The sequence below is a fragment of the Hylobates moloch genome, unplaced genomic scaffold (assembly GCF_009828535.3).
Source record: "Hylobates moloch isolate HMO894 unplaced genomic scaffold, HMol_V3 SCAFFOLD_22, whole genome shotgun sequence".
Lineage (NCBI taxonomy): Eukaryota > Metazoa > Chordata > Mammalia > Primates > Hylobatidae > Hylobates > Hylobates moloch.
Genome location: NW_026652297.1, coordinates 2,383,488 through 2,402,983, shown reverse-complemented (window position 1 = coordinate 2,402,983; position 19,496 = coordinate 2,383,488). Strand labels below are relative to the sequence as shown.

Below are 19,496 nucleotides of genomic sequence, written 5' to 3'. Positions count from 1 at the left end.
TGAATACAAACACAAATAAAGTGTTGTTGACACAACTAGAAATATACATACACTCAAGAATGAAGGGTTCGTGGAGCTAAGCCTGGCCTCACCATGTCTGATGGCTTTTCTAAGACCAGAATCTCCTCAAAAGGCAACCAGGTCCCTAGCCCTCAACCTTACCCCTCTGGACCCCAGGCCCTGTTACCTCCAAGATCTTCTCATCATCAAGTTCGCTGAAGACAGTGCCACTGATCTGGTTGGGTTTCAGTGCTGTCCAGTTGAAGACAGGCAGCCGGAACTTGGTCTTGATAGGTTTCTTAATTCGAATGGCTAATTTGGAAGGAGGATCAGTGACACGGGGGCCAGGGACACACACCCCTGGTCCCACCAGCCCTGCCCAGAGCCCTGGGGATACTCACCTGACAGACCCACTGTCAACACCACAGAGGGGGCAGCACCAGGGAGAGGTGGGGCTGGGGGACACTTGTCTGGGGGAAGAAGAAATGACACAGTGACCCAGGCGTCAAGAGACTCTTCATAGGCTTCCCTCCCCTCTGCCTGTCCCACCTTCTCTGAGAGTTTAAAAAAAAAACTCAGAGAAGGAGCCTACATGAACTCTGCTCAAGCTGCTCCCAGAAATCTAACTCTGACAGGGCAGTTGTTGCTGGTCTCTGACCCAGTTTCTATGGCTACAGTCTGAGCCTCTCCTTGGCTGTCTTCAAAGGAATTGGGAGCAACATCTTTATGATCCTTAAAACAGGTCCACATCTGCCTTTGGGCATCCATGTGCTGATAACTTGAGCTTCCCTCAGATTCCAGCCCTCCCTCACCCTGATTTTATATCCCCCTCAGTCCTCAGATGATGCCATTTTCCCAGTTTCTCCCTGAGGAAGACACTGCTGACTACAGTTTTGGTCCTCACAAAGACGCTGCCCCTGTTGGCTCCCAGGGGTCGTGGTTACCTGGTAACGGGGGAGGTGGAGGGGGCAAGGGCGGAGCTGGTGGTGGAGGAAGAGGCAGGACCTCCTCAGGGGGTGGGGCTGGAGCCAGAAGGTCCAGGTCGGAGGGTGGCATGCCCTCACTCAGCTCTGCAGGGCCTACTCTGGCCAGGGCCTCACTGTCCACAGACTCCAGGCCCCGGACACTTGGCTCCAAATGGCATCGACGCTGGAAGGCCTCCTCCTTCTCTTTAATGAGCCTCCGCAGAGTGTGTACCTGGTGGCTTGTGTTCTCGTATGTCTCCTGGCAGGCAGACAGCACCATTAAGGGAAAAGTGGGCTAAAGGCATAGTCATTGCCCCTAAGAGTGAGAATTCCTACCCAGGGTTCTCTTAACTAGGGTCTCTGTGAGGGTACTCAGAGGCTCAGAGTGGCAGAAACCCAGGTGGGGGAATGGGGAAGCTGGAAGGCAGCAAAACAAAAGAGGCAAGCAGAAGCTGCCTCCCTCCGCTGGCACCCTGAAGTGTCCTCTCTGCTCCAGCCAATTCTCACTGCACGGACCCCTCAAAGCCCAGGAAAAAAGGTTGCCCCTGTGAAACTCTCCTTAATCTACCACCGGTCTGACATAGCTGCTCTCTCCATAACGTTTTGGGCCTCATTTTGCTTTAATTTCACTTGGCCTTGTATAATGGCTCAATTGGAAGCCCCCCATAAACAAGACCCTGTCTTAACCATCTCTGTATCCTCCATAGCTCCCAATACAATGCTCAGCAGAAGCTGGGCAGATACATATTGAGCTCAACAGAGCCAGCATATATTCTTCTGAAAGAGAAAGTAGGATGGGGGCATGACTTTATAATGAACAAAAAGTCAGGAGAAAATACAGAAGATAATGAAATATGAAGAGCACCTGCCCTGCCAACTTAGGATACCTGGTGGACATCCTAATACACAGAGCACTTAGTCACTCTGCCCCTGCTCATTAAACATGGCTGGGGGAGGAACATGGGGGTAGAGGGGAGAAAAATCAATGGGATGGGCTGGTAGGAGGAGCCCTGGGTTGGAACTCCAGAATGCTCGTGGGTGCCCCAGCTGTTCCCACCCTCTTATGTGTGTGTCTGGCTCACACTGGCCCCACCTTTCCTCTCCAACTAAAAAAAATGGGGTGAAATCATCAGCCCACTCACACCTGAGTACCTCAAGGGTGAATCAAGATCTAAATCCTAGAGAACTTGATATGATTCAGGGAAAAAAGCAGAACCCCAAGGCCCTGGAGCCCAGGATCAGTCAGGGACTGCCTTCCCCAGAGTACTTGTACCTTGATGCTCTCTAGTTCCTTCTCCCGTTGCAGCAGCTGCTTCTCTAGCTCTGCCACCCGCATCATGTTTTCATTCTCTAGGTCCAGAAGCTTCTCTGTGAGCTGCACAACAGGAAGGGCAGGTTCTGTGCTGGCCCTAAAGCCTGGGCACTCAGCACAGCCTGAACCCTAGTCAAGACCTGAATCCGGCCCCTCAACACAAGGCCACAAAGGCAGCTTAGTCAGGTGGTTCCCTTATATTCCAATAACAGATACAAGACAAAGGCCACATTCTGACTGTCTCAAGACCAATGCCACCTCATGCCCAGCCCTGGAGGTCGGTGTGTGTTCCAACTGGTGGATGATCCAGTGGCTCAGGCCTGAGTATGCTCTTGAGAGCCCTGGTGGGTTCTAAAGCCTCCCTGGCACTCAACCTGGAGGCAAATGGGTCAGCTCAGGATTCCTGGTAACTTGAGCTTCCATCAACAGTGGCTCTGGCAGGCTAAGGAAGACCACCTACATGGGACACATGCTCCTCCAACTCCTCCACCTTCTCCAGGGCTACATTCTTGGTCTCAGCATCCTCCAACAAACCCCCGACATCAAACACGTTGTCCAGATATGCCTGAATCTGCACCTGCAGCTTCTCGCTCTCTGTGTGCCTTGACTTCTGGGGGAAAAGCAGAGAGTAGGAGTAGTTGTAGGAGCAGGCAGATCATCAGGGGAACTTTCTGAGAAAGTCTTAGTCCTCATCCCCCTTCGCCACCACTTCCCAAAGAGTTCCTGCGGCAGGCCATGTCAGATTCTTGCCCCATGGAGCTGCCTGACTGGGGAGTTATCTGCAGAGGTCCTGAGTCCCAGGCTACAGAAGACAGGCAGAGTCCCAGGAGCATCAAGGACTAGGCACTTATAAAAGAAAAATCATTTGTGATATGGCTAAACTGATCCCAAAGCACCTCACCTTACAAGGACCCCAACAGGCTCACCTGCAGGAACTCCTCTAGCCCCAGCTTGGTAAACTCATACTGCAGGTGGACCCGGAAGTTCATGTCCTCTACCGAGTGCACCACGATGTTGATGAACTGCATGCAGGCCACCTGAAGAAGAGGAGGCCCAGAGAAGCAGCAACAGGAAGGGCAGAGGAGAGCCAAGAGACCAGGAGGATAGGTGGCTGTTAGAATATCATCATCATGTGGGTAATTATAGGGAGTCAATTAAAGAGTTAAGTCTTTATGGGGGCAATAAGAGTATTTTAATTTTAAAAATGTCATTTAATATTCAGTGTATAAAGACAAGTAAATTACATGAAAAACAGATGTAAGTGAAGATACAGCTATCTGATTTCCTTTGTACATCAGCAGGTATTCCTCGAGACAACCTCACCTAGCCGAAGACCCTGCACTGAGGGGAAGAGAAGCTAGAGGAAGAGCTCAGGAAAAGGGAGGGCAGCTCAAAAAGGATCCAATTCAAGGACAAAAAGGCCACAGAAAAGAGGAAAAGGAGGTGATCTGATATACACAAATGATGTCCTGAAGTTTCTAAGAGCTCGCTGGGGTGGGCAGGTGGACAAGAAGCATCTGCTGAATAGAATCATTCTGGGCTCTACATGGAATATCAAGATACACTGTTGGCCTCACCCCTGTTGTCAAGGAACACACAGCCCTGGTGGGTATGTGCTGGACCCAGGCCCAGTTCCTCACCATGAAGTCAATGTTGCTGTCCTCATTCCGGAAATATTCCATCAGCTTCTCAAAGCGGTGCAGCTCCTTGCATACCTGAATGAGCAAACTTTCTCAGTGAAAGGATCTGCTCCATGCAGAACCCAAGCCCCTGTGCTCTGGCTCCTAGGAGCATCATGGCAAAGGACTGGTTCAGACCAAGCTTAACCACAACTCTATACATGAAATAGGCCATTCTGGACACTATAAAAGAAAACCTGGGGCTGGGCGCGGTGGCTTACATCTATAATCCCAGCACTTTGGGAGGCCGAGGTGGGCAGATCACCTGAGGTCAGGAGTTCAAGAACAGCCTGGCCAACATGGTGAAACCCCATCTCTACTCAAAATACAAAAATTAGCCAGGCGTGGTGGCACATGCCTGTAGTCCCAGCTACTTGAGAGGCAGAGGCAGAAGAATCGCTTGAACCTGGGAGGTGGAAGTTCCAGTGAGCTGAGATTGTGCCACTGCAGTCCAGCCTGGCCACAGAGTGACACTCCATCTCAAAAAAGAAAATAAAACTGGGACCTGCAATCTGGCTCTGGGTCTGTGGTCCCCCACCAAATTGCTGAGGGAATTCAGTAAAGCCTGTGCCCTTAAGCTGGGCTTTAGGTGCCTCTGGGGATAGGCCAAGAAGAAACATAGGGGTCTGATGCTGCCAAGTTACTAAAGGAAGGAGGGAAAGAAGGAGGACGGGAGGAAGGCCATGGCTGAGACAGGAGGCTGCAGTCCTAGTGGGATGCAGGGGAAGGGCCAGTGTACAGGAAAGCCCTCTCTGAGAGGGGTCTAGAGGCTCCTCTGAGCCTCTGGGCTTCAAGGAGGAAGAGCCGTTTCCTGGCTTGAACAATGGATGCTAGGGAAGAGGTCCAAAGAAGAGGAAGGGGTGGGACCACCAGCTGTGGCTGGATGTTGAAGAATCCTATGTTCAAGTAGACAGGGGTTTCAGAGGCAGGCCCAGGGGCTGGGGGAAATTCCACACAGGAGTTCCTTCTCCCCTCACCAATAACAGCCAACAAACCAGGAGACATCCTTGCTTACCTTCTCCTTCCATTTCAAAACACATGTGCTTTGGGTTCTACCAATGGGTTCACTGCATCAGACTCCCATCTGGGGAGTCACTTAAGTACATATACTCAGGCCTCCAGTGGGTATGAACTAGAGCACAGGGATCTGTACTTTTAACAAGCTCCTTAGGTGATTTGGATGCAGGGCCCAACTAGGACCATTGGACTATAGCCCTCAGCTAGCTGAGGGTATCTTTAGCTGGCCAATCAGGAGGTTTCCTGGCCTGAAGATCTAGTAAGACTAAAGTTCTGGTTTTAAAAATAGTGGGAGTTCAGGAGAGAGGCTGCTTAGCCAAGCATTGGGATGTTAAAAATCATTGCAGATCACAGGAAATGGTGCTTACCTACCCAGCTCCCTGCCTTCTCCCCCACAAACACACACACACACACGAAGCCAAGACTGACCTCTTTGAAATTGTCAAAGGCAGCAAGGATGATTTCGTGACCTCCTCGCACCAAACACACAGCTGCCAGAAGCTCTAAGACAAGGGCTTTGGTCCTAAGGGGTGAAGAAGGAAGATTAACACCCTAACTCCCCATCCTGACAACTACACAGTTCACTTCCCTGACTGGGTTAAGTCCTATTGGAGAGCGGAGAAAGCCTCAGTGGTGAGGAGAGAGGGTGGGAAAAAGAGGGCTTGCTCCCTTACTAAGCTGTGTAGACCAGAGGAGAGCCAGGGACACTTCTCCTCCAGCAGAGATGAGGGGGCCAAACCAAGGCTCTGACAGGACTCCAAGGCCAGGCAGAACTTGTCAGGAATACATGGTTTACAGATCTCCAGAGCCCTGGACAGAGTGGGGAGGAAAGGGGAGGGAAGGAACTCACCTTGGATTCTTGTTATTTAGGCTAAGTGCAATCTCATTGACAGCATGGGGGTGGGACATGACCAGGTTGAATCCATACTGCAAGGGAAAGGACAGAAGGAGGGGACCTTGACGGTGGGGAAGGGAGAGCCCAGCCAATCTCCTTGACCGTAGGCCCACCAGCAAAACTGTCTTTTTTTTTTTTTTTTTGAGACGGAGTCTTGCTCTGTTGCCCAGGCTGAAGTGCGGTGGCGCGATCTCGGCTCACTGCAAGCTCCACCTCCCGGGTTCACGCCATTCTCCTGCCTCAGCCTCCCAAGTAGCTGGGACTACAGGCGCCCGCCACCACGCCCGGCTAATTTTTTTGTATTTTTAGTAGAGACGGGGTTTTCACTGTGTTAGCCAGGATGGTCTCGATCTCCTGACCTCCTGATCCGCCCGCCTCGGCCTCCCAAAGTGCTGGGATTACAGGCGTGAGCCACCGCGCCCGGCCAGCAAACCTGTCTTTTATAAGCTGGTGCCCTCCTAGCTCTCCTGGTTTTGCAGATGAGGCAGAAGACGTAGAGAACCTATGGCTAGTGCTTCCCCCTTACCTGATAGTTCATGATGGCTCTGAGACAAAGGATACAGACGTGGACGTCATCCTTCTGGCTCACTAGGCGGGAGTTCTTCAGGGCCCTGCGCCCAGGGAGAGTGCTATACCTGGGGAGATGGGCCAGGCAGTCAGGTGGGAGCTGAGGCTGCCGGTGAAGCATCTAGGGGCACTCACCATCACCCAGACAGCAAGCTGCCCCTTAGCAGTGGCAAAAAATAGGGAATAGCACCTCGTACCAACAGCCAAGAGGGACAGGGTGCAGGAGGCAGGGTGGTCAGCCTGTTTTCACGTCCTTAAACAGACCTTTGTCAGCAACTACTCAGGATCCCGGCTTTATAACCAATGCCCCAACCCTAGAGATCCTTCAAAATACAAATAGTAGTTGTGTAGGCCTTCCTAGTCCCTGAGATGGCTCCAGAGACAGTCATTTGAGCATTCCCTCCACCCACTTCCAGTTGCTGCACCTTCTGCACAATCTGTGGGACAAGAGCGTCATGGCTCCCATCCAACTTCTATATCACAGAAAAGGCAGAGCCGACCCCTAAAGGCTTCGGTTGGGCCACAGGCCTATGTCTGGCTTTGCACCACCCCTCTACCCTCTCAGTGATGTTTCATGGAAAAGGGAGGAGACACATATAGTATCTGCTCATGCATGACAAGAATAATCAACAGTGTCCAAGGGACACAACCCAAAGGAGACTAGGAGGAAAGCATGGCCACAAGAGAGACAGAAACCAAGGAAAGGGCCATCGGACCCAAAAGAAAGCCTCCCAGAGTAGGAAGGGGCTCTGAGAAGTCATCCAGTCCATCCACCTACCTCCAGGCAGGGTGGCTCTTAAGACACGCAGACAAATGAGCATGTGGCAGCCTCAGAGAGAAAGGCCTGAAGGAAGAGGTGAAGGGAATGAGAGGGGCAGCCAGGTTGGGTGGGAGCTGGTCTCCAAGCAGCTAAAGGGGCAGAGTGAAGAACTAGAGGGAAACAGAATGAGAGTAGGAGCTGGATCACCCAGTGAAGGCCACGGACCTGTATGAGACGTGCCCTGCTCAAGAGACCCAGAAGGAATGGCAGAGTGAGAGGAATGAAGGGCTCCCCCAGAGAGGGGTGAGGAATGGGGAGAGCTGGAACCCCACGTGGGGTGAGTGCAGCTGAGACCATGTACTTACCCAGGACAGACCGCTGGGCAGAGTCAAGGAGACAGAGAGGACAGACCAGAGACAGACTGGCAGGCAGAGGGCAAGAGAGCTGAGCCTGGAAGCAAGAGTGGAGGGAGGAGCATGAGCACTCACCGCTGAACCCGAGACCTGCACTGAAGGGTAGGGTGGGAGGCAGGCGGGCAGAGCAAGAGCACACATACCGGAGCACAGACTGGCGCGCAGAGCGAGCGAGGCTGTTGGTGAAGGGGGCCGACAGGGCGCTGGGTGGCTGCAGGTCCTCGATTGACCTGCTCCAGGACCGGAGTTTGTCAAATGCACCATCGTCACCACTCTCCAGACCCTCAAAGTCAAACCTGGAGCATGAAAGGACACACATGCGCACACACAGGCACATACACAGGAGAAATTCAGTGCCAAGGCCCCCCGCGAGCCCACCCCCACCCTTCAGGCCTCTAGGGCAACAAGCAGCAGGGGTAGCAGGGAGAGAAAGCAGAACTGGGCAGCAGAGACCTGATCCTAGCTGGAAGAGCCACTAACACAGAACAGCAGCAGCAGAAGCACAGGCAGCAACCAGGAGGGGAGTCTAAGGAGATGGGAAGCTGATGGAGGCCAAGTCCTCTGCTCCCCACCGGCCAGGAAATTCCAGGAGTGTCCTCCCCATGGGCCACTCAGGAGCTGGCAGTCTTTCTGCACTCCCAGCTTAGATGGGACATCTCCAGGAAGCTGTGGCTCCCCATGAAGAATCTGCCCCATAGAGGGAATCGTGGGGAATGGGCCAACTGCAGGTCTTGCTAGTTGGCAAATGCCAGCAACCAAAGTGCCTTTCAGTGCTTTGATTCTGGATGGCAGGACTGAATGGAAGGGAAAGGGGGTTCTGGCAAACCCAGAGTGGGACAGTCCTTTATTGTTTGGAGGAGCACCACTGCCCCATCTTAGCACTGGGTTTTAATGACCAGGTTCTCTATGGTTCTGGCTACTTGAGGTTTCTAGGTTTTTCAGGTATACAGGCTCCCTGGGCTTCAGTTTCCCTGGGGGAAGAAATTACAAGTTGAGATTGTGGACCAGGGTCCCGTAGTCTAGCCTCTGCAGGAGTTGAATGGTTTGTCACTTTCTGCTCCTGGAACAGATGTCTTCCACCATCGGCAATTATTATTATTTTTTTAAGAGACAGAGTCTCACTCTGTGGCCCAGGCTGGAATACAGTGGCACAGTCATGGCTCACTGTAACCTCTAACTCCTGGGCTTAAGCAATCCTCCAGCCTCAGCCTCCTGAGTAGCTGGGACTACAGGTGCGTGCCACCATGCCTGGCTAATTTTTTAAAATTTTCTTGTAGAGATGGAGTCTTGCTATGTTACCGAGGCTGGTCTTAAAACTCCTGGGCTCAAGCAATCTCTCATCTTGGCCTCCCAAAGCTCTGGGATTACATGTGCGAGCCACTGCGCCCAGCCAACTGTCAGCAGTTTGTCAACGTGGCCAGGACAAGGAAGATGGCCAAGACCACAAACTCACAGGGACTCCTCTCTTATCATCCTCACTTCAGGATATACCCCTCTGAGAAACAGTCCCTCTCCTCCTTCTTGTCCTCTTCCTCCATGTAGGTCATTAAAGACTAAGGGAGCATCTCTTACAGGTTCTTCTCCCCCAAGAAGCATTCTGCTCAGATATGGGGTCAAAGGCACAGAGGTTGAGGCTTTCTGGAATAGGAAGGGATATTTACGGATGTCAGAATGTTCCAAAGGAAGTGGGAGCAGGCTTTAGTGTTCTCATGATCAGGAGGTGTTTAATGGGGCTCTCAAGTAGACATCAGAGGAACCTCCTGACAGGGAAACAGCTTGCTGATTCCATCAGTAACACTGTATCCTCTTGTACTGGTATATGCAGTTTACAAACAATTATATCTTCACTCCAACTCTATTTAGCCTCACCCTTTCCCTCTCAATCCTTCCTAAAACACACACTCTCTCCCCCACACAAAGTCCTTCTTTTTTAAAAACAGAATCAAAGGTACTGCCATGGACACTACTGAGGACAGTACTGAGGTTCCAGGGTACTCTTGGTTTAGGGCGGCTGGAATTTGTTTGCTTTTCAAGTAAGAGAAATAGGCTTATTTGGAAAAATGAGCTACATTTTTTACTAAAGCTCTGAATTTTTTAAGAAAAATTATTTCACCAAATGTTTTTCATTTCTTTCTATAAAAAGATTTTTTTTAAGAGATAAGAGAATCACATGAGGTATGACTTCTGCTGAGACAAGAATGCAAAGTGGGCCACTCTTGGTTTTAACAAGATAACCTGGAAAAGGTGAGAGGTGCTGAACATAGATGAAGCATCAAATTCCTAAGGAGATGACACTGAAGACCTGCTGGACAAACGAGAATGGCCAAGGGGGCAAGGACAGTAGTTAGAAAAGTGGAAACTGGTTGGGAGCAGCGGCTCACACCTGCAATCCCAGCACTTTGGAAGGCCAAGGCAGGGTGGGTGGCTTGAGCCCAGGAGTTCGAGGCCAGCCTGGGCAGCATGGTGAAACCCCGTCCCTACTAAAAACACACAAAAAGTTAGCTAAGCGTGGTGGTATACACCTGTGGTCCCAGCTACTCAGCAAGGCTGAGGCAGGACTGAGGCAGGAGGACTGCTTGAGCCCACAAAGTCAAGCCTGCAGTGAGCCAAGATCAGGCCACTGCACTCCAGCCTGGGCAACTCAGCAAGACCTTGTCTCAAAAAAATGTTAGGGCTAAGTCCTAGGATGGAGGAGTTTCCTGGGACGCTGGGGAAAACTAGGGAAAGTTATGGGCAAACTGGGAAGATTGGTCTCCCTAAGGCTGACCTGTCTTAGGTGTAAGTCTAAATGTGTTGGTCATTGTGTTTATTATGTAATTCCATATATTCAGGTAATTGTGGTAGGGTATGCCACTTTAAATAATAATAATGAAATTAACAATAGATCTGCTACCACAATACAGACCCGGTATGTTCCAAACAATACTAAGTGCTTTAACACACGTTATCATCTAATTTTCACAACAACCCTGGAATGTGGATCTCCTTTCACAGAAGAAGATACAAACTTGCTTTGAAGTCACACAGATAGTAAATAACAGAACTGAAACCCAAACCCAGCTTTGTCTGACTCAAGAGCCCTCATTCCTTCCACTATACCAGGCCACCTTTTCTGTGCTAACTCACTTCTGGCTGCCTCCAAGCCCCGCTGCCTGCTAGAAAAAGACTCCTTAATACTTCATTTTTCTATCCAGGTCAAAAGGTCATCATGCTCACTGTTCCTGGGTTCTTCAACAATGACCTGGAGTAACCTTCTCACATCTGGAAACCCAAAGTTGCTTCTGGAAGACTCAACTCTGCAAAGATGAATGGATCCCACCAAGGCATCTCTACCAGAAGCCAGGACATTTCCCTGGATTGCTCACAGCTTGGCATTTGGATGCCTTGGGTTCTGATTCCAAGCTCCCTTTCCATCTCTCTCTCCTGTTCTCCAAACTGCATCTTATCTTCTACTCCAGCCAAGTGCCATTCTTCACTGATCCCCAGACATCTCCGGGCTTGCCTGCCTACTTCCACACCACTGCTTGGGCTGCTCCCTCCTGTCCAGGATTCCCATTTCCATCTTCATTGTTGAACTCTCACCCTTCCTTATCAAAGTAGAATGGAACTATGTCCTCCCCCAACTGGTCCCCAACCTTAGCCCCGGGGTGGTACTCACATGACAGAACACTGGGCAAAGGACAGGTAATCCACCAGCACATCCAGGCCTTTGTTTTCATCATTCAGAAATTCCCGCACCCACCTGCAGATAAAGGAAACACAGTGGAAGGGGTCTGCTAAAGTGGGTCAAGGATGAGGAGGGTGACATGCCTCTGACCCAACACCTCCTCCTCCTGGAACCCAGCACCAGGCTAAGAAAATTCTGAAGATCAAAACCCATGACAGACCCATCCACGGTCATGGACTTCCCCTAGGCAGGGAAGTCAGGGATGGCGAAAGTTCAGGCCCTTCTAATGCCACTTGCTTTATCGTGAAGGTGCTTTAGACAAACAAGCTCTCAGGTACTCCCTCCTTAAGGGCCAGACCCTGGCTCAATTATTTTCTGCATTCCTCCACATGTCCTTGCTCAGTGTTTGTTAGAAGAATCTAGGAAGCATCAAGAGCATTTACTACAGGCCCGTGTGCAGAGTTGTGCTTGACCGAAGCCAGCAAGTCTCCAACTTGACTGAAGCCTCAGTCAAGACCCCAGCAGGAAGGGTCAAGGAGAGCTCTGGAACAGAGGCATCCTGGGGCAAAACACTCTCTACCAAGTTTAAGGAGAGGAGTTTTGGAAAGCAGTGAGCAAACAGAGATGTATAGGAGTTCTGTATTTAGTCATGTTGACTTTGGCAGAACCCGAAAAAGCATGAGGGATGATCAGGAATTCAAGGAACTCCAGGATGTCTATGACCACTCAGGGTGAACCTGAGTACGTGGGCCCCCCTCAGCCAGGAAGGTAGACAACAAAGCACCTAAGGACCATATCCCAGGGCATTATTTTCCCTTCTGCTTTCAGTCCTTTTGGGCTGAGATATTCCTGGAATGGAAAGTCAAGGGCAAATCTAGGGAACTGTTATATGACAAGTTCATTCCATAGCAGAAACATAAAATGCTCAGGATGAAACCCTAATCTAGAGTGCTCTACTCCTTCAGAATTTCTGGAGGTCTTTATAGGAAAGCTCTGCCCAAACTGCCCTGCGGGGCCTCTTCTCCCCAATAGCTGGAAAACCAGCGCCATGTTGGCCAGCCACACCCCAAGCTACAGAGAGACTCTGGAGCTACAACACCAGGCCCAGCTGAGATTTGGCAGCAGGCTCTGGCTGAAGCTGACTGACACCGGAGCTGCCTGAAGTTAGCTTCCTCTCTGGGGGCCAACAGGCCTCCCGTTTCCTGTCTGTCTGCTCTCCAGCTCCCCACCCCCTTCTCATTTCCTGTCTGAGTCTATACTGCTATTTCAGGATCTTGACACTTTGAGGAGAGGTTAAAGGGTGCTTAGGCAAGGCACAGAAACCAATACAAACCAGGGAAAGAGGAGGTGGAGAGGCTCTGGAATCCCACTTCCCAGCCTGTCCCTCTCCAGAACCTGAGTTCCCATCTGCTGCTCCTGCACACTCAACTTCTGCAAGCCCTGGGGCTGAGCAGGCTGTGACCAAAGCAGGATCCTCCTCTCCCCACCTTGCCCTGGGTTCCTACCATCCTGAAGCACCCACAATCTGACAAACTCTTCCTGCCCAGAAGACCAGGATCCTTCCACATAACTCTACCCAGAGAAGCCGCAGTTCAGATGGCAGGCATGCCTAAAATGCCAGGCACTGAGCTATTCCCTGGGAAGAAAGGACCAGGTCCAGGACCTGTAACTTGTGTGCCAACTGCCAAGAGGCCCCAGGCCTGGGAACCACGCTGCTTTGGACCTAGCTCCTGGCCAGCAGCCAGAGGGGCAGGCACCAGGTAGAGGGGGCAGGCAGCAGAGACTGTCATAAACTGCTCTGTGGCCTTCTGCCAATAAAAGCACACCCCTATCCTCAGATGACTACAGCAAGACTTAATCAAGAAAACAAGGCTGGGTACTAGTGACTCCACTTTGGGATCCTCAAGGAGGATCACTTGAACCTAGGAGTTCAAGACCAGCCTAGGCAACAAGGCTAAACTCTGTCTCTACTAAATTTTTTTTTTTTAAATGGCCAGGCAGGCCAGGCATGGTGGCTCACGTCTGTAATCCCAGCACTTTGAAAGGCCAAGACAGGCAGATCACTTGAGCCCATAAGTTTGAGACCAGCCTGACCAACACGGTGAAACCTCGTCTCTACTAAAAATACAAAAATTAGCTGGGCGTGGTGGTACACGGCTGTAGTCCCAGCTATTCGGAAGGCAGAGGCAGAATGGCTTGAGCCGGGGAGACAGAGGTTGCAGTGAGCCGAGATGGCGCCTGGGCAACAGAGCTAGACTCCATCTCAAAATACAAATAAATAAATAAAATAAAATGGCCAGGCATGGGTGTGTGCCTGTGCTCCCAGCTACTTGGGAGGCTGGGATAGGAGGATCACTTGAGCCCTGGAAGTTGAGGCTGCAGTGAGTCATGATCATGTCACTGTATTTCATCCTGGGCAACAGAGCAAGACTCTGTCTTAAAAAACAAACAAACAAAAAGAAGACAGAAGGGCTGAGAGGGACAAAAGGGACCTATGGAGGAATGCGGAGTGGTAGGGGGCTCAGGGTGGCAAGCAGCACTCAGGGTTGCCATCGGTGTCCTTCTTGCCCTCACACACAGGGGTACTAAGCAGCCCCTGCCACTTTGTCCTTCAGTCAGTGAAGGACTGACCAAACAAAGGAAGAGCTTGGCCACACCTTTCTCAGTGGCTTGGCTTTCAATGTCTGATTCACAGATGAGGTACAGAAGCCATACTCTGGCCACCAGAGCACAGTTACTGAGGCCCGGAACCATCCCTTTCCTGTTCTCTCCTGTGCTGTTTCCCTTGTGATTGCTGCTACAGCTGGCTACACACAGGTGTCCCCTCCCTCTGAAGAACCCTGGGAAGGCTTGCCCTGGGGGCGGATGAGGGCTGCTGCTACGACACGAGGGGAAAGGCTGATGATGTCATTTGGCTGTCCCTACCCCACTGTCAGGAAGCCTGGGCACCCCACCCCACCCGGGCCTCCACTGCTCACTCATAAGCACTGGACATTTGTGCCAGGCCCTCCCATCAGGTCTATACCCCTGCCTGCAGTTCTATATCACGTGTCCCTCACTGTCCTTTTGCATAAGCACACATATACACACTTTCTCTTTCTCTCTCACTTTCATATACCTTTGCATATACCTTTCCTGATTACAGTTTCATAACACTGAGGCCAATACCCTCTTTCACTGTACCTCACACATTAGCTCTTTGCTTGTTCAGCAATTCCTGGTTTCCCACTCAGGGACTGGAAAAAAAAAAAAAGACTCACACAGTTCCTAAGGGCCCTATCAATGGGTTGGAGGCACCAGGGTCTGTGAATATAGAAAACATTCAGCTCCTGGCCCCCACTGCCTTACATCTTTCCTGGTGCTTAAGGAAGCTTCTTCTGCTCATGAACTAAGATTATCTTCTCCCAAACAAGCAAATAATCTTCCAGGCACCAAAAAGTCCAAATAGTCACTGAATGGGAATTAGGTCTCGGCTACCCGATACAGTATGTTCCCCCCACCCTCAGCCTTCTCTGGGCCTCGCTTGGCCCAGCACCAGGCCACAGGCAGACTTGTCTCAACTGCTGTGGGAATGTCTTCCACTCAAAGCCACAGGCAGAGGACCCCAGGGGAGGCCTCAGGCTTGCCAGAAACATCTAGTCAGCAGCTGGCAGAGCTGAGGGGGTGGAAAAGCCAGAAAAGAACCAGTCCAAAGCTCTGGGGAGCCAGAAGCCATTCAAGGGGCAACTCTGCCCCATGGCAGGGAAGATGAACAGGAACACCATCCTCAGAGGACACAAGACCCTGTGTGCCCAGCCAACAGCCTGGGGCCAGGTGAAGAGGCTCGGCCAATCCAACTCACCCAATGTGGTTGGTGCGAAGAGAGATCTCCAGCTCCCTTAGTACTTTGGTTGACTCCTGCACCCTCCTCCTGAACTTCTGTAAAAAGGATAGAAAAGGAGGGGAATACAAGAGGGCAGTTACAGACTTTCCCTCCATTACTGGCCAGCCATTCCAGGCCCCTGGCCACAGAACCCTGAAATCCAACTCCCAGTGCTCAGAAACAGATGTCCAATATCCAAGTTAAAGGGTTTGCCCCCAAAGCCCATAGGACTATAAAGGCTGGCAAGACGGGGACTCTCTGCCTCATACTTCACCTTCCGAGTTACACTGGGGTCCAAGAAGCTCTGGAGTTTCTGAATGTAAGTGTGGGGAGGGTTCTTCACCTGGAATCGCTCCTGTAAGGGAAACATGCATCTGCGTGTCCACAAAGACAACCAGAGACCTGAGGAGGGCGCTGAGGAAGAGGAGCACTCACAGTGTTCAGTGTGAGGGGGGCTCAGCCTCTCCAAGTTGTCACCTGGCTCTAGACATTACCTAAACTTGAGGTTCCCTTCCTTGACTTATCCCCAGGTGTCCCCATCTGTTGCCATCTCCTCCTCCTCCAATTAGTGCTCCCTGAGCCTAAAACGTTTTTCTATGTCAACAAGTATTCTAAAAGTGTGCTGCTTGCTACAAAGATGTTGGGATTACAGAGTTGTGAACAGCACCCAAAATAAAGACATAATCGATTGGGCTTGGGAGGCCGAGGCAGGAGGACTGCTTGAGGCCAGGAGTTTGAGAATAGTCTGGATAACATAAAGACTCTGTCTCTACAAAAAAAACTTCAAAAATTAGCCAGGCATGGTGGCTACCACACGCCTGTAGCCCTGGCTACTTAGGCTGAGGTGGGAGGATCCCTTGAGCCCAGGAGTTTGAGGCTACAGTAAGATATGATCATGCCATTGCACTCCAGCCTGGGCAACAGAGTGTGATCCCTCTCTAAGAAAAAAAATTAAAAAAAGATATGATTGGGAAATGCTGTTCACTGCCTGGCCAACTAATGGATATGGGTTAGGAAGGCCAAGGGGAGAGGAGCTTGGCCTTGTAGAATCCAACTTTCTCAGCAATGAACTCTGCAGTTGGGACTGGAATGGTTTTGCTGAGCTGACACAGCTCAGGGCTGCAAACACTGCTCCTTGCCCAGACTCCAGCAATCCAAAGCAACCTCAAATACTGAAGGCTGCATTCAGCAAGGTCATCCCTCAATTCCCTTCTACATAGGACCTGGGACCATGCCCTACTTTAGCCCAACCCTTTATCTGACCCAAAAAGAAACTCAGGGAGTACCCCTTAGCATTCTGGTCCTATTAGAGCTGCCACCACCAAGATACCTGAAGAGCTGGTGGGTGGAGGGGCTGAAAAATGTCCAGGAGAATGATATAATGTTAGAGAATAGGATCTAAAAACAAATCGAAGAAAAAAACGAAAGGTGTGAGGAACAGCTGAAATTATCTGACCTAGGAAAGACTGAGGATCAATTAAAGAACCTCAATATCAAAGGGTTACTGTTCTCCAAACCCCAAGCAGGTGCTAACCAACTCTTCTTAATGCAGAACACAAGGATATGGACCTTTGGTGGAGAAGGGACTTGGACTAAAATCTCTGAAGCATACTCCTAGCTTATGTCAAGCAGCATGACCTGGAGAGGCAGTGGAACAGAACAGTTAACACAGACTTAGCATCTGCTTGCCTGAGCTCAGCCCTGGCTTCATCACCTACTAGCATTAGGCAAGTTACTGAGCCTTGGGTTCTTCATCTATAAAATGCCAACACTGCCTTCCTGAGAGGGTTCTGTAATGATTAAATGAGATACTTCAGTGTGTTGAGTACTTGGTCCATAACAAGCACTCAATAAATGTTACCTATTATTATCTCACCCAGAGCCTGAACATAAATAATAAAATTGTACGTGGCAAAGTGCTGGGTAAACACACTACCCACACTGCCAGATACTTCCATCTCTACCAAGATGTAAAAAGGTAAAAGCCAACTCTCCCAGCCCTGCATACAGGCCTGTCTGAGTTCACAGACTCGTGACTCATGATCTTCAAATGTATGCAAGGGAAAGAGCCAGGTCATATGTGTTAGAAGACTCTCAACTCTCAGCAAAGTAATGATTTCTATTCTCTTCCAGCTCTCAACACTGTTCATGCAGGGAGAGTTTCCAGACCTTGACTCTTCTGAGATTTGGGAACAAAAGACTAGAGTCTGGGGCTTCTCATTCCTAGAGGCCCTGAGATAATGAGAAAGACCCTGCTACTTGCCAGGGCTAAGACAGAATGAGAGATCAACAGTCCTTTGAGCACCCTGCCCGGCATAGCCCTGAACCTGCACAGCCAATCCTATACTCCTGATCTACACAAACCCCCTTATACTATTGCCCATTGGAAGAAACCAAGACAGCTCTTTGTGGGAGCTAGAGGGGAACTTGGCCTGCCAGCTCTGTCTCTGTTATGAGAATCCTCTTGGAAAAGCAAGTGAACACAGATGAGGCCAAGCTTAGGCCAGGGTTCCTCAAGGAACCCAGAGCTGCACTCAATGCCTTCGGCCCCACAGCCTTAGCCAGCCCAAGACACAACTCCCCACCTCCCTCCTCTTTCCCAAACCCCATACCTGGTCACAGATCAGATCCCATTTCTTCTCATTGTCATACTGCCGCAGGAGCCGGGCCTTGTCTGGAGGCAGGTTCATGGAGCTCTGAGGAGAGAACCTGAGTCAACAAGGCTGAAACCTCCCCTCATCTGGAAAAGAGAAAGACTAGACTGCCCACACCTTTCTGCTACTGGGCCCTCAGACTTCACCCTGACACTCCATCGCTGATAAGACAGGCTTGGAAAGGTGGAACAGTCCTCCAGCCTCCCCTTCATGTTTGGTTGAGCAATGTTTTCCAAACCACTGGTAGTAGAATCAATTTAATGAGTCAAAATTAACTCATTTTAAATGAAAACGAGCAGATTAAAATAGGATAGAAGATACCAGAATTCATTGCAAGTAGGAAGTATAAATAATGTTTTGTGAAGCTTTAGTTTCTTTTATATTTTAAGTATATACACAAATATGTCATATACATACATCATACCATAAAATGTGATGGGAACATGAGATGGGTCAAAAAATTTGAAAACCCACCAGGTTAAAGCAGCAATTTTTTTTAGTTTGCTTTTCCCCCATAACCTGAGAGACGGGCAACTTGCGTACAACATCCACTCCCATGGGCGAATCCTGAGCCACCCACAACCTATGTAGACGCTTTAACTGTGACCCTCTTGCCCATATCAGCATACAAGTGAATGAGAAGAACATTAGCATGAAGATAACTGCTTAAATTTTTTTAGAAAAAAATTTTAGGCAAAAATTCACAAAAGTACCAGACTTTAATTGTTAGTAGCAAATTACTTATGAAACACCTCCCAATTAATTAAGATACAGCAAAGCACCCTAACCCCTTGGCAAGCCACTCTAATATAGGCTATTTGAAGGACAGCCCAGGAATCATTTAATTTTGTTCACCACTGTTTGGTGACTGAATAAGGTACGAGAGAATGAGTGAGTGAAGTCTAAGGACTTCATCCATGGACTAGCCCTACCCATGCTAGGAGGCTACATTCCCTACTTTTATCCCCATTCAGCCAAACCTTTCTTCTCATCAGTCTGGCTGTCTTTGTTCCAGGTCACAGCCCTTACCTCTAAAGGCAGTCTGGGCCAGATGCAGTAGCTCACACCTGTAATCCCAGCACTTTGGGAGGCTGAGGTGGGCAGATCACTTGAGGCCAGGTGTTCAAGACCAACCTGGCCAACATAGCAAAATCCCATCTCTACCAAAAATTCGAAAATTAGCTGGGTGCAGTAGCACACACCTGTAGTCCCAGCTACTCGGGTTGCCAAGGCACAAGAATTGCTTGAACCTGGGAGGTGGAGGTTGCAGTGAGCCAAGATCATGCCACTGTACTCCATCCAGCCTGGGCAACACAGAAAGATTCCATCTCAACAAAATTAAACAAAACACACAAACAAAAAAGAATAAAGGCAGTCTGACACTTTAATCAGACCACTGTACCTGCTCCCTTGTAATCTTGAATCAAATATGATCCCCTACCTGAAGTGTCACAGCTGCATGATCACCCATGTGACTTCCCACAAATTCAGCTTCTTCCCAAGCATAGTGCCAGCCACCTAGAAGGCTGCCTCTCATCTTTCTCTCCTTTAGCTACTGTCCAAGTTCAGCTCTAACTCCCTGGTAACCCAAGCATGACCACTTCATTTATCTCTGCCCAATTCTTGGCATCCTCATCCCTGGGGACACGAACTGTGTGCATCCAGGGTCCCTGAGGAGTCACATAGGCCTTGCATTATTCCAGAA

The 19,496-nt window shown here is 50.1% G+C and overlaps 1 protein-coding gene across 5 annotated transcripts in view; it reads right to left on the bottom strand.

The window, feature by feature from the left end:
* FMNL3 (formin like 3) overlaps positions 1–19,496 on the bottom strand; it is a 65,754-nt gene that overhangs the window by 6,276 nt on the left and 39,982 nt on the right. For 2 of the 5 annotated variants that reach the window (XM_032143909.2, XM_032143910.2), the window contains exons 2-16: positions 17,750–17,833; positions 15,412–15,492; positions 15,117–15,193; positions 11,267–11,350; positions 7,752–7,904; positions 6,395–6,503; positions 5,824–5,900; positions 5,403–5,496; positions 3,918–3,992; positions 3,204–3,314; positions 2,738–2,887; positions 2,239–2,340; positions 945–1,224; positions 402–470; positions 188–312 (exon numbers count right to left, since the gene is read on the bottom strand). In XM_032143909.2, coding sequence (XP_031999800.1) covers positions 188–312; positions 402–470; positions 945–1,224; positions 2,239–2,340; positions 2,738–2,887; positions 3,204–3,314; positions 3,918–3,992; positions 5,403–5,496; positions 5,824–5,900; positions 6,395–6,503; positions 7,752–7,904; positions 11,267–11,350; positions 15,117–15,193; positions 15,412–15,492; positions 17,750–17,833 — 1,671 coding nt within the window. The remainder of the gene's footprint in view (positions 1–187; positions 313–401; positions 471–944; positions 1,225–2,238; positions 2,341–2,737; positions 2,888–3,203; positions 3,315–3,917; positions 3,993–5,402; positions 5,497–5,823; positions 5,901–6,394; positions 6,504–7,751; positions 7,905–11,266; positions 11,351–15,116; positions 15,194–15,411; positions 15,493–17,749; positions 17,834–19,496) is intronic. The other 3 variants (XM_032143913.2, XM_032143914.2, XM_032143911.2) reach the window with 2 other exon arrangements.